The 14,594-nt window shown below is 36.0% G+C and overlaps 1 protein-coding gene across 1 annotated transcript in view; it reads right to left on the reverse strand.

Moving 5' to 3' along the window:
- LOC133542167 (transcription factor AP-2-beta-like) overlaps positions 1 to 778 on the reverse strand; it is a 50,084-nt gene extending 49,306 nt beyond the window's left edge. Inside the window, exon 1 of the mRNA XM_061886046.1 lies at positions 666 to 778. Coding sequence (XP_061742030.1) covers positions 666 to 713 — 48 coding nt within the window. The 5' untranslated portion in view covers positions 714 to 778. The remainder of the gene's footprint in view (positions 1 to 665) is intronic.
- Between the last annotated feature and the right edge of the window lie 13,816 nt (positions 779 to 14,594).

Consider the following 14,594-nt stretch of genomic DNA (forward strand, 5'->3'; position numbering starts at 1 on the left):
AGGCTTTGCTCTGATTAGGGGGTACTTGAATTAAAAAAAATGTTCACAGTGGGTACATCACTGAAAAAAGGTTGAGAACCACTGTCCTAGAGCATGGCACTTTACTCACCTGCTCCCAGTGCCACCCACACTGGTTTAAATGTAACTTAGATATTGGGTTTCAATATGTAAAAGCGCTATATAAATATTATTCACTTCACTTCACAGTAAAAACAAAAAACAAAAGGCGCTCCGGGGTGACGCGTGGGGGTCTCGTGTCACGAGTCAAAAGGCGCCTTCATTGTGATCCTGGGGTCCGCTTTAATGACATTAGGGCGCTCTCTTCACAGGCCGTGGGAGAAAGGCCATGTGCGCCAGGAGACACCGGGGGCCATTTTCTCTTCACGGGGCGATTTTCTTCTATTATACTTGCGGGATAAAAGCCAACATGATTTACATAGATCCATCCCACGCGCCTGCACCATCAGTACTGGAAAAAATCCAGGCTACCAAACATTGATTTCCCTATTTTAAGTCATGGAAAAAACTCTATATGTCGGATGAATGAACCACGACACACTTCAGGCCTAAATGGCAACACCTGCAGGCCCACACCTGTCCATGCAAACAAACACGTGTAGAAAGGATGTAAAGCATGCTTTGATAAAAATGCACGTCAACATTACCTCGTAAATATCTTCATACTTGACATTCTCAACTAGTTTCCACAGCATGGTCGCTTCTCCGCTGTCTTTAACCGAATGCCAGAGAAGAAGAGATGTCACATCCCTCAGTCTCTCTCTCTCTTTCTCTCTCTCTCTCTCACACACACTCCCTCTCTCACTCCTTCTCACGCGCCTTTACTCCACCTTCTGCAAAGAGGGGCTGGGTGGAAGAGCGTTTGGTCCTGGACTTTCATGATGAACAAGACATGAGGTGGTGTTGTCCATACATGTTTGAAGTTCATCGTAACCTTGAAGCTCATCATTCCTTCCTCAGATGTTCAAACAAGTCAGTCATCAAACACAACATCCATCCATCCATCCATTTTCTACCGCTTATGACCTTTTTTATTCTGCGCTTTTTTATTTGTTTTTTGCTGCAGTAAATATTCCCTGACATTAGTGACATGGTAACAGATACACTAAGAGTATGCACATACATGCTGAATCTTCTTGGTGTTCACGTATTTTATTCTTCTTAAGTCTTCCCCTTGGTATTTTTATTTTCCATCCTTTTATTGTTGTTTTTACTTTTTCTTCTTTTTCCTTTCTTCTTTTACTTTGTTCATTTCCATTTTTCTTTCTATTTTGTTTTATCTTAGTCTTTTTTTTATTTCTTTTGGATTTCAATCTCTTTTTGTGTTTTTTGTTAGTTTTTGGTTTACTTCCTTTTATTTTTTTTCTTAATTTTTCTTTTTCTGTTTTTTCCTATTTTCATTTTGTTTGAATATTTCTTTCTTCTTTTCTTTTACTTTTTCTTCATTGTGATTGTTTAGTTCCTTTTCTTTTTATGTTTCTGTTTTCTTTTCAGTCTTAATTTATGTTTGTATTTCTTCTTTTAATTATTGTTTGTTCTTTTGTCTTTTTACTTTTTTCTTTTACAGATTGTAATTTAAAAAAAGACATTTGCTTTTTCCCAGATTTTGTCTTTTTGTTTTATTTTATTTTAAACATTTTTCTTTTTCCTTACTATTTCTCTTTTTCTTTTCTTTTTTGTAATTGTTATTGTATTTACCTCTTATTTTTATTTAGTTTTTATTAACTTTTTCCACTTTTTTATTTTTCTCTTTGTTTTGTTTTTTATTTAGCTTTTTTATTTTTCCCTTTTTCTTTTTCTTTTCTTTTTAAATCTTTTTTTTATTTTATTTTTGGTTTCTGTTTGTATTTTCCATTTCTTATTTTTCTCTTTTTTATTACTTATTTTTCCCCCAGTTTCTTCTATTTCCCTTTTGTTGATTTACTTTTTATTTTTAAGTCTTTTTCTTCTACATGTTTCTTCTTCGGACTTCCCAAACCGAGACTTGATTCTATCCACATGTCACCTTGTCAGTAATCTGTAGAGGTTTAAATTAATAAAATAGGTTTGTGCAACCCTTTGAGACACCAGTGATTTAGGGCTATATAAATAATCATTGATTGATTGATAAATCTGCAACATACTGTATATTTACAACAACAAATAGACTTATCTTCCCCCTTTGAAAACTGCCTCAACCCCCAAAACTGACATACTTAATTTTCTATATTAATCCAATCACCTACTTTTCATAAATGTGATTCAAATTTTCAGTTTTTAAATCAAATGATTGCTGGGTTTATTTTTTAAAGTGGGCCCTACTGAGCAATAATTAGTCAAACAAATGGTCTGCGTTGAGCACCACTCCGGCATTAATGTCTTAAAGTAATAACCTTAAGTAAAAATTTGTACTTTATCAAGATTGAGATTGAAATCACAACTTTTGTTGTGTTAAAATGTAATATAGCTTAAAATTTTAAACATTACTCATTAAAATGTCACATTAGTCCAGTCATTGTGGATAAATAAATATCATTCATATATGTGGCCTTATAAATGTCTCTAAGCTTGTCCTTCCTTATCATTTGTATAGCATTTTATCAAAATGACTTAAATTTGGAGACAAAGACAACATTCATATGTAGTTTTGGAAAATAAATAATCGTTTTATTCTAGAAACTTCACCATCCCTTCTATGGATATAAACGTGTACGCGCTGTACCATCTAGTGGCCAAAAGGCATACATGCAGCCTTCTGCAGTAACTTCATTAAATAAGTGTCTTTTAACAAAAATGATGCACATTGTATGAAATAATAAAATTATAATTGTAATAATTTAAAACAAAATTAAAAAAATACAATTAAATACAGTGCGATATAATACAATTTAAAGATGAAACAGGTTCAAAAATAAAAATGTACAAATTGATATTTTGTATAATTTTTATTTTTGCTTTGATGACCTACTTTCAATGTGTGTTTTCTTCCTGGGTTGAGCTCTTCAGGATATTGTTTCAAATTGTGCTCTGTGTGTATTTTCTCTATTACTGGTTAGCCCTTGATGCCGAGTCGAAGAAAGTGCCTCCTTGACATAAATGTTTAAAAAACCCGGCTGTTGCCATTGAATCAAGAATGACCTGCTGCCAAAGCTTCATCTATTCTCCTTCAATCCTACATAAACACACACACACACAGACACACACAGAAGGGCATATGACTGTCAGCCATGACAGATGTCCTGACAGTCTGGAGGTCTGGAGGCATGTTTGTTGTGGTTGTCCTGCAGGGTTTTGACACACGATGCATCAGCATACATAACACAATACCACACATGTCACTATAATAACTATGCATTCAGCCTTTTTATTGCCATCTTACTCATTAGCCACATTTTTGTATCTTTTATTTAAACTTCAATTGGGATGGATGTGTTTCTGAAGGTTCTGCTTAATTTCACCTGCATGATATGTAAACGCTGTATGTTTTATTTTTTTGTACAAAATATTATAAAGTATTGCGGTGGATTGGCCCGAAGCTTAAACAGCAAACAAAGTGGTTTTAGTACAAAAGGTTTATTTACCAATGTTCAACAGTACAAGTTGGATTGAATTGCCAATGCAAACAGACAGGATCCTCCGAAGGATCCAGAATCAAGCAAAATCATGCAAAGCATATCAAATATTGGTCTACTGGCTTTTTATATGTTTCCCTCATGTGTCAAGGTCTCGTTGTTTTGCAACTGCTTGCTCCACAACATCCTTGAGTCCCTTCGTCATAACAAACAATCAAAACATTTTGTAGAATGGTTAGAGCGACCACAAATTCAACTTTCCCCTACATATACTCAGCAGTGGTTCAGGTGCTTTTAGATAGACTTTCTTTCTGGACTAAAACAGACAAAAAATATGGTATAAAGGTCAGAAATTCCACTACAGTATTTAAAAAAAAAAAACTTTAGATTTTTTTTTATTTTTTTTTAAATATTTCAGTTTTTTTCTGTAGTCTATAAATTAAAACTAATTTAGAAACGATGCACTTATAAACTAAACTATTTTTTATTGTTGTTATTTTTATCCAAAGTAAACCTGTGTGAATTAAAATCTAAAACAGACAAACACTAACTATACATATCAAAAATATGATAAAATGTATGTTTTTTTTTAAAAAATCCCTTATTACAAGATTTAAGATTTATCATTTTCATTCATGTTGGCACTAAGTGCAACGACGACAGCGCAAGTAGGAAATAGTGATAAACATACATACATGGTAATAAATACAAATAATATGAATCCATACGAGGTTGATTGGCAACACTAAATGGTCCCTAGTGTGTAAATGTGAGTGTGAATGTTGTCTGTCTTTCTGTGTTGGCCCTGTGATGAGGTGGCGACTTGTCCAGGGTGTACCCCGCCTTCCGCCCGATTGTAGCTGAGATAGGCGCCAGCGCCCCCCGCGACTCCAAAAGGGAATAAGCGGTAGAAAATGGATGGATGAATACATACGATTAGTATGAAAAAAATAAATGCTACTTGAATTGCTGTCCAATGCCTTGTTTTGTTTTTTAAATAATTTAATTGATGATAAAAACATTCTTACGAGGTAACCTAGTAAAACAAATTAAGACAACTTCAACCTTTTTACTTTTTCAATAAACCGTTCTTTATTTTATTTTTATTTTTTTAATTTTGCCTCAGAGTTTAGGCCGGGGAAAATATCTGCAATTTCTGCAGATATGCTGCAGTTCAGTATTTGGCCACAGAGTGGCACTAGAACACCACGTTAAAGTCAATTAGCAGTGGGCCAGTGGCTCAACTTCTCCTCAGTTACCCTTTAATATAATCTTATTCTGCCTATTAGTGTCGATATATGTCATTTAAGCACATTAAATATCTGTCGCTGCATTAGCTTATTGGTTCAGGGGAGAAACACTGCAAAAAAGGAGCTCCATATGGAGAACTTGGTGCTCCTAAAAGTAGATTAAAATAAGTTGCACAGGTCACAAACATCTTAATCACTTCTTAAACATTATTGGCTCCAACTCCCAAACACATAAAAAGGGGCATCATGGGAATGAGTGCTGCATCGCGCTCCAATCAATCAATACTTTCAATTATGAATTGCCCTTGTCAAACTTTGGTCTCAATTCATTCTTAGTTTGTCAATGTGCAGAATCTCGGGCGAAGTCACACTGATTTTTAGGTGCTTGGGATTCTAATGGTTTTTTTTTACTGTACACACATCCCAGCAGGCACAAGATATTGAAACAACATTGAAAACTTGTTGAATTAACTCAAACACAAAATTTAAACAATAGTTTTTTGACGACGTTCAATCAATGTTGAGTTCTGACATTGATTTGACCAATGGATTTTGCTCATTATGCAATATTTTACAACACAAATGCAACGTTGAAACAATATGCGTTTCGTCCATTTAATGTTGGTTTCTGACGTTGATTTGAGCATTGAATTTTGGTTATTTTGCAACCAGTATTTTACAACACAAACACAACGTTGAAACTACATGCTTATTGTCAACGTTTGATCAATGTTGGGTTGTGACGTTGATTTGAGCATTACATTTTGATCATTTTCCAACAAATATTTTACAATACAAATACAAGGTTGACACAAGCTTTTTGACAACATTTAATCAATGTTGGTTTCTGATATAGATTTGACCATTGAATTTTGACAATTTTCCAACTAATATTTTACAAATGTTGAAACAACATGCTTTTTGTCAACAATTAATCGATGTTGGGTTGTGACGTTGATTTGACCATAGAATTTTTTTTCATTTTCCAAAGAATACCTTACCACACAAATACAACATTAAAACTAAATGTTTTTTGTCAACGTTTAATCAATGTTGGGACCTGACATTGATTTGACCTTTGTTTTTTGGTCATTTTCCAACGAATATTTCACAACACAAATACAACGTTGAAACAGCATGCTTTTTGTCAACGTTTAATTAGTGTTGGTTTCTCAAATTTATTTAACCATTTAATTTTGGTCATTTTCCAACTAATATTTCAAAACACAAATACAACGTTGAAACAACATGCTTTTTGTCAACGTTTAATTAGTGTTGGTTTCTCTCGTTGATTTAACCATTGAATTTTTGTCATTTTCCAACTAATATTTTACAACACAAGTACAACGTTGAAACAACATGCTTTTTGTCAACAATTAATCGATGTTGGGTTGTGACGTTGATTTGACCATAGAATTTTTTTTCATTTTCCAAAGAATACCTTACTACACAAATACAACATTAAAACTAAATGTTTTTTGTCAACGTTTAATCAATGTTGGGACCTGACATTGATTTGACCTTTGTTTTTTGGTCATTTTCCAACGAATATTTCACAACACAAATACAACGTTGAAACAGCATGCTTTTTGTCAACGTTTAATTAGTGTTGGTTTCTCAAATTTATTTAACCATTTAATTTTGGTCATTTTCCAACTAATATTTCAAAACACAAATACAACGTTGAAACAACATGCTTTTTGTCAACGTTTAATTAGTGTTGGTTTCTCTCGTTGATTTAACCATTGAATTTTTGTCATTTTCCAACTAATATTTTACAACACAAGTACAACGTTGAAACACCATGCTTTTTGATGACGTTTAATCAATGTGCGTTTATGACATTGATTTGAGCATTGAATTTTTGTCATTTTCCAACTAATATATTACAACACAAATATAACGTTGAAACATGTTTTTTGTCAATGTTTAATTAATGTTGGTCTCTGACATTGATTTGAGGATTGATGTTTTTGTCATTTTCCAACCAATATACTACAACACAAATACAACGTTGAAACATGCTTTTTTTCAATGTTTAATAACATTGGTTTCAGACATTGACTTGACCATTGAATTTTGGTCATTTTCCAACTAATATTTTACAACACAAATACAACGTTGAAACAACATGCTTTTTGTCAACGTTTAATCAATATTGTGTTGTCACATTGATTAGACCATTGCATTTTGGTAATTTTTCAACTACCATTTCACAGCACAAATACAACGTTGAAACAACATGCGTTTTGGGTACGTTTTTTCAATGTCAGGTTGTGACGTTGATTTGACCATTGAATTTTTGTCATTTCCAACTAATATTTTACAACACAAATACAACTTTTAAAAAAACATGCTTTTTGACGACGTTTAATCAATGTTGGGTTGTGAAGTAGATTTAACCATTGAATTTTGGTAATTTTCCAACTAATTTTTCACAGCACAAACACAGCGTTGAAACATGCATTTTTGTTACATTTTTTCAATGTCAGGTTGTGACGTTGATTTGAGCATTGAATTTTTGTCATTTTCCAACTAATATATTACAACACAAATACAACGTTGAAACATGCTTTTTGTCAATGTTTGTTGGTTTCTGACATTGATTTGACCATTGAAATTTTGTCAATTTCCAACTAATATATTACAACTCAAATACAACTTAAAAAAAAAAAAAACATGATATTTGACGTTTAATCAATGTTTGGTTGTGAAGAAGATTTAACCATTGAATTTTGGTAATTTTCAAACAAAACATTACAACACAAATACAACGTTGAAACAAAATGCTTTTTGTCAACGTTTAATCAATGTTGTGTTGTCACATTGATTAAACCATTGAATTTTCGTCATTTTCAAACAAATATTTCACAACACAAATACAACGTTGAAACAACATGCTTTTTGTCAATGTTTAATCAATGTTGGGTCCTGACATTGATTTGACCTTTGAATTTCGGTAATTTTCCAACTAAAATTTCACAGCACAAATACAACATTGAAACAACATGCTTTCTGTCAACGGTTTTTCCATGTCAGGTTGTGACGTTGATTTGAGCATTGAATTTTTGTCATATTCCAACTAATATATGACAATACAAATACAACGTTGAAACATGCTTTTTGTCAATGTTTGTTGGTTTCTGACATTGATTTGACCATTGAATTTTTGTCAATTTCCAGCTAATATATTACAGTACAAATACAACTTTAAAAAAAAAAACATGATTTTTGACGACGTTTAATCAATGTTAGGTTGTGAAGTAGATTTAACCATTGAATTTTGGTAATTTTCCAACTAATATTTCACACCACAAACACAGCGTTGAAACATGCGTTTTGGGTACGTTTTTTCAATGTCAGGTTGTGACGTTGATTTGAGCAGTGAATTTTTGTCATTTTCCAACTAACAATATTACAATATAAATACAACATTGAAACATGTTTTTTGTCAATGTTTAATGTTGGTTTCTGACATTGATTTGACCATTTAATTTTTGTCAATTTCCAACTAATATATTACAACACAAATACAACTTTAAAAAAAAAACATGATTTTTGACGACGTTTAATCAATGTTGGGTTGTGAAGTAGATTTAAACATTGAATTTTAGTCATTTTCAAACGAAATATTACAACACAAATACGTTGAAACAACATGCTTTTTGTAAACGTTTAATCAATGTTGTGATTGATTAGACCATTGAATTTTGGTCATTTTCCAACGAAAATTTCACAACACAAATACAACGTTGAAACAACATGCTTTCTGTCAACGTTTTTTCCATGTCAGGTTGTGACGTTGATTTGAGCATTACATTTCGGTCATTTTTCAACCAATAACGTGGAACCAACATTAGACATCAACATTGTCTTAATTTACGAATACAGCTATTTGTCAACATTGTTTAAAATTCAGTTTTAAAAGGACATGCTTGGAAAATCAACGTTGCATCCATCTATTGTGCCCGTAGTACATTGCAAAAAAGTGTGTGTGTGTGTGTGTGTGTGTGTGTGTGTGTGTGTGTGTGTGTGTGTGTGTGTGTGTGTGGGAAATGGGGGGCACTACTGTCTGCATCTTAATATTTGTTTGCTGACGTTCTTCGTCTCCTGTGGGACGCAGCCGCCATCAAAGCTGCTTTGCAAGTTTCAGTTGTTGCAGACGCTGAACCCTACGCTTATTGGATAAAAATATGCCACTATAGTAAACAAAAAGAGGTAATAAAAAATACTTTTATAGCCAAAATGGCCCTTTTTGTTACAATATTGTGGCGTTCAACAAATCCTACCCATAACACTCCTACATTAAAACCTGCAGAAAATATAGTAATATAGTAAATATCTCCACCGACTGTAATTCTTAAGAGGTAAGATTTCCTGTTAAAGGAAACAAAGTTTGTCGCCTTTTTAAGTGGATTTTGGAGAACAAGGTGATCTAATGAGGAAACGCCCGCCAGCTATGAAGAAGAGTTCTTTAGTTCTCTGCTATTGAAGCCGAACAGCGACAAACACAACAAAGAGAGAGGTGAACAAACATGCGTGCTCATTATTATGTAAATAACGTGATGAATAGAAGCTAAACAGACATGCAACTCCTTTTTGACATCAACTAGTTCGTCGTTAGGTTCCAGATGTCGACAAAGAGTAAATGGCTATAAAAAAGAAGGCATTACTTTACTAAGCTTAAAGACCTACTGGAATGAGATTTTCTTATTCAAACGGGGATAGCAGGTCCATTCTATGTGTCATACTTGATAATTTCGCGATATTGCCATATTTTTGCTGAAAGGATTTAGTAGAGAACATCCACGATAAAGTTCGCAACTTTTGGCCGCTAATAAAAAAGCCTTGCCTTTACCGGAAGTAGCAGACGATGATGTCACCGGTGTGAGGGCTCCTCACATCCTCACATTGTTTATAATGGGAGCCTCCAACCATAAGAGCTATTCGGACCGAGAAAACGACAATTTCCCCATTAATTTGAGCGAGGATGAAAGATTTGTGGCTGAGGATATTGATAGTGAGGGACTAGAAAAAAAATATATATAAAAAAAAAATAAAAAGCGACGGCTCCGGGCGGCGGCAGTGTGAGCGTTTCAGATGAAATTAGACACATTTACTAAGATAATTCTGGAAGATCCCCTATCTGCTTATTGTTTAATAGTGTTTTAGTGAGATTATAAAGACATACCTCGAGGTCGGATGGCTGCGGTGAACACGCCAGTGTCTCAGAGAAAAGCCGAGGAGCCAAGCTCAAAGCTGCCTTTTTGGACAGCTACTGCAGGAGGACGAATAATCCACTGATGTCTCCGGTAAGATATATATCACAATTTTCCCATCCAAAAACATGCTGGTTGACATAGAGAAACATGTTCGCTTGATCGCTCTGTCTAAAAACAAAGATACACCGGCTGTGTCTCGGTGCTAAAGACAGCTGCATTACGCCGCTTTCCACCAACAGCATTGTTCTTTATAGTCTCCATTATTAATTGAACAAATCGCAAAAGATTCAGCAATACATATGTCCAAAATACTGTGTAATTGCGCGATGAAAAGAGATGACTTTTAGCTGTAACTGGTGCTGAGCGAGTATGTCCCCTCCAACCCGAAACGTCACAAACACGTGTCATCATACGCGTCATCATTCCGCGACGTTTTCAACAAGAAACTCCGCGGGAAATTTAAAATTGTAATTTAGTAAACTAAACCGGCCGTATTGGCATGTGTTGCAATGTTAATATTTCATCATTGATATATAAACTATCAGACTGCGTGGTCGGTAGTAGTGGGTTTCAGTAGGCCTTTAAGAGGTCCTAAAAATGTGTTTTTCCCCTAAAAGTTCCCTAAAAATCTTCCCCACACACACACACACACATTTTATCCCACTTTTATTTATTTGATCCAATGTCATTTCTTCCCACTCTTTGAAACTGCTTTTGTCTGAAAAGACATATCAAGTAACAAGCTGCAGGCCTTTTCCTGCATGCTTTGAATGTGGCAAAAATAGTGCCATCTGGTGGTCAAACGTACTGTAGAAATTGAAAGCCATTTCATTGAAACGTCGATTTACAGACTTTGAATGGTTCTTGGACAGGGTTTGTAAAGTGAAGCAAATGTCTCTAAAGGAAACAATGTAAATATGAATAATTGGTTCCACCCTCGACAAAACTCCATATTTTAGTAAAAGTTTGTGCACTTTGGACACAATAGCAAGTGCTGTACAGTACTGTATATCAAATATAGGCTGGGGAAGGATCAACTTTAGCTTCAGTAACAAACTAAAGTCTGCTGTATGTGCTGTACTATATGCCAACAAGCACACACACAGAATCCACTATGGTGCCCTCACAAACGATCAGAAATCACAACAATTCTTAACTTTAATAACCGTGTCGCTACAATAATAGACATTTAAAAACATCAACATTAGACAGGAGCTGAGGAGAAAGCGGTCGATGGGGAGAGAGAAGGGCAGGGAAGGGTTGTAATGTGTGTGTGGTTGTTTGGGCTCTTGTGTCGCTGAAGTGTCTTTTCCATCCTGTGAAATAAGTCTGCTTTGGCATCTATATTATGTTTAGCAGGGGGAGTTGACGGCACAGAACCACAAAGGGCCGATTTTGTTACAATGTATTTTATTATATATATTTACAATATATATAATAATAAAAAAATAATAATAATAACACAAACTAAGGAAATTGAGTGTGAACTAGATCCAGAAGAGTATGTGGTGTGTGTGACTTTGTGGAATTAATTGTTGTGTATAACCGTAGTGTTGGGCAAGAGGCAAATCCAACAGGGCAAGGCCGAGCACGAAGGTCCGTAAGGCAAGGACGAAGCCGGGGTATAGCGGGTAAACGAAGGTCCGTGTTCAAGCGAGTGGTCGAGATCCAACAGGCAGTCAGGGAAGCAAAGGAAACGCGGGGCGGAACGAGATGCACAGCTCGAAAACAGGAACGGGGATTTTCTGCAGGAACGACACGACACGACAATAAAACACAGAGGGGAAAACAGAGAGCGCGCAGGATTGCATCAAGCATGTATCAGGCTTACTATACGGGAATGGATGGTTACGTTCTGGCACGGAACGGAGGTCTGCATTGGCTTAAGAAGCCCATCCAGATCATCACCCACAGGTGCGCTGATTGCATATTGATTGCAGCTGGCGGAGTGACACATGCAGGAGAGGTGACAATTATTTTCTGAAAAGTCCGATTTTATCACAATTAAAACATGCTGTGGTACGAAGCCTGCTTTTTCGATTCTTCCACATGTGAGCAAAACACCTGTAAAAAGGCACACAAGCTAAAGTACTGAAAAGGGACTAGTAGTATACTGCAATGTGCAGCAAGTAACCTGGAAGACTCCGCCTCCTCACAAAAATGGTGATGAAAATGTTTGAAAATGCAAAAGTTTGCAAATAGAGGAGTTCTTGATTCGAGGTTCCACTGTAAGGCGTTACCTCAATTATTTTTTTTAATAATATTATATGCATTTAATAATTTTTTGAAGCCCTCCACACAGCTTCCATACACACAAACACTTCCTATGCTATCAAAAAAAAACCTCCACACGCTACGTAATTTTAACGTCATACCTTCAAAGATTAAAATCTGCGCTGCAGGGATGTAGTGCGGGAACACTGCAGTCCAAATGTTAACATAACGTGGTTTAAAAAGGGCTTTTTTAAAGGGAAGTTTTTTGTAACCAGGACTAAATGTAATGGTTTTCATATAAACGTAACAGAAATAGTTAAAGAAATAGCTATAACATACAAATACATGTGTCACCTATTATCACCTAGTAATTTTCCCCATTTTGAACGAGCCAGTTTTTCAAGTATAGATATCAATTTGAGGGATTTTAAGCCTATATACAGTAAACATGTTTCTGCATGCTTTGAATGGGGGAAAGGTGGTGCCATCTGGTGGACAAATATATAATGTCCACTTGATTATTTGGGGGGGTTGTGTTCTCTTTACCTATACAGGTTGTAAGCATAATTCTTTAAACTTGGGACACTATTTCTTTTTATGAATAGTATATGCATTTAAGGTCTTTAAACTGTGAAGTGGTGAGGGAACACTTTTGTCCAAAATGAAATCCTGAATATTATATTGTTAAGATTAATAGGAGGTTTAACAATTTGAATTTGTATTTGGACAATTTTTTGTCACCAGGACCAAATGTGTTAGTTTTTATATATGTAGAGATCGATATTTACTTTGTTTTTTATGGAAATTGCTGACTTAGTGATGCCTTTCGTATTTGTGGTTGTTTTTTGTCTGAGAGTAACTCTGGGCGATCAGAGTTCGTTTAATAGAGGTATCGCTAATTTTGTCTGTAGATGGCAATTGTACTCAGGTTTAATTGTGATGAGTCGCATACATTGTGTGCAATGTTTGATGATCTGTAGCTGTTGTTTGATTTCTATATGCATAAAAATAGGTAGTTGTGTGAATGTATGAACACTAAACCTTCTATTTTAGTCATGTAAAACACGCAATGGACGCTATACTTTTGTAATGTTTGTTTTAGGTTTAGATTTTCAGTCGTACAAACCTAAATGAAGGAAGATGTGTAAAGAAATAAAACTGAGGAAGGAAAATAATTCAAAAGAAGGAATATCCATCCCCAACAAAACTTCTGGAGCTTCTGTTTCTTTATATTGTTTACTATGTGCACACGCTGGAAAAGAGTAGCAAGGGCAGAATAATGAAATGTTTGTTGGTGCATTGTTAAAGCCGATGTTTATTACTTTGCAATTAAGTAAACTAAATCTCAAAAAAATATAACCCGCGGAGGCACTTCCTGTCAAAACATCCACATTCTGATTTTTTTCTGCCCCTGAGCCCTTGGACTCTTGAAACTGTGGCCCTCTTCATTATGTACTGCAGTTGAATAGCCCTGGTATCGGTGAATTGCCGTGAAATCCATACATCCATCCATCCATTTTTTTCCGCTTATCCGAGGTCGGGTTGCGGGGGCAACAGCCTAAGCAGAGAAGCCCAAACTTCCCTCTCCCCAGTCACTTCATCCAGCTCCTCCCGGGGGATCCCGAGGCGTTCCCAGGCCAGCCGGGACACATAGTCTTCCCAACGTGTCCTGGGTCTTCCCCGTGGCCTCCTACCGGTCGGACCTGCCCTAAACACCTCCCTAGGGAGGCGTTTGGGTGTCACCCTGACCAGATGCCCGAACCACCTCATCTGGCTCCTCCCAATGTGGAGGAGCAGCGGCTTTACTTTGAGTTCCTCCCGGATGTCAGAGCTTCTCACCCTATCTCTAAGGGAGAGACCCGCCACTCGGCGGAGGAAACTCATTTTGGCCACGTGTACCCGTGATCTTATCCTTTCGGTCATAACCCAAAGCTCATGACCATAGGTGAGGATAGGAGCGTGGATCGACCGGTAAATTGAGAGCTTTGCCTTCTGGCTTAGCTCCTTCTTCACCACAACGAATCAATACAGCGTCCGCATTACTGAAGACGCCGCACAGATCCACTCTTCCCTCACTCGTGAACAAGACTCCGAAGTTCTTGTACTCCTCCACTTGGGGCAAGATCTCCTCCCCAGCTCGGAGATGGCACCCTCTGGGTGTCTTGGTGCCAAGTGCACATATGGACACCCTTATGTTTGAACAGTGTGTTCGTTACGGACAATCTGTGGCGAGCACAGATTGTCGGTAGGCATGGTATTCCTGGGATTAAATACCTCACCTTTTCTCCTCCAAACATATTGCTGGGTATTGAAGCCAAACAGCGACATTTGAGTTTCAC

This window comes from Nerophis ophidion, linkage group LG24 (genome assembly GCF_033978795.1).
Source record: "Nerophis ophidion isolate RoL-2023_Sa linkage group LG24, RoL_Noph_v1.0, whole genome shotgun sequence".
NCBI lineage: Eukaryota > Metazoa > Chordata > Actinopteri > Syngnathiformes > Syngnathidae > Nerophis > Nerophis ophidion.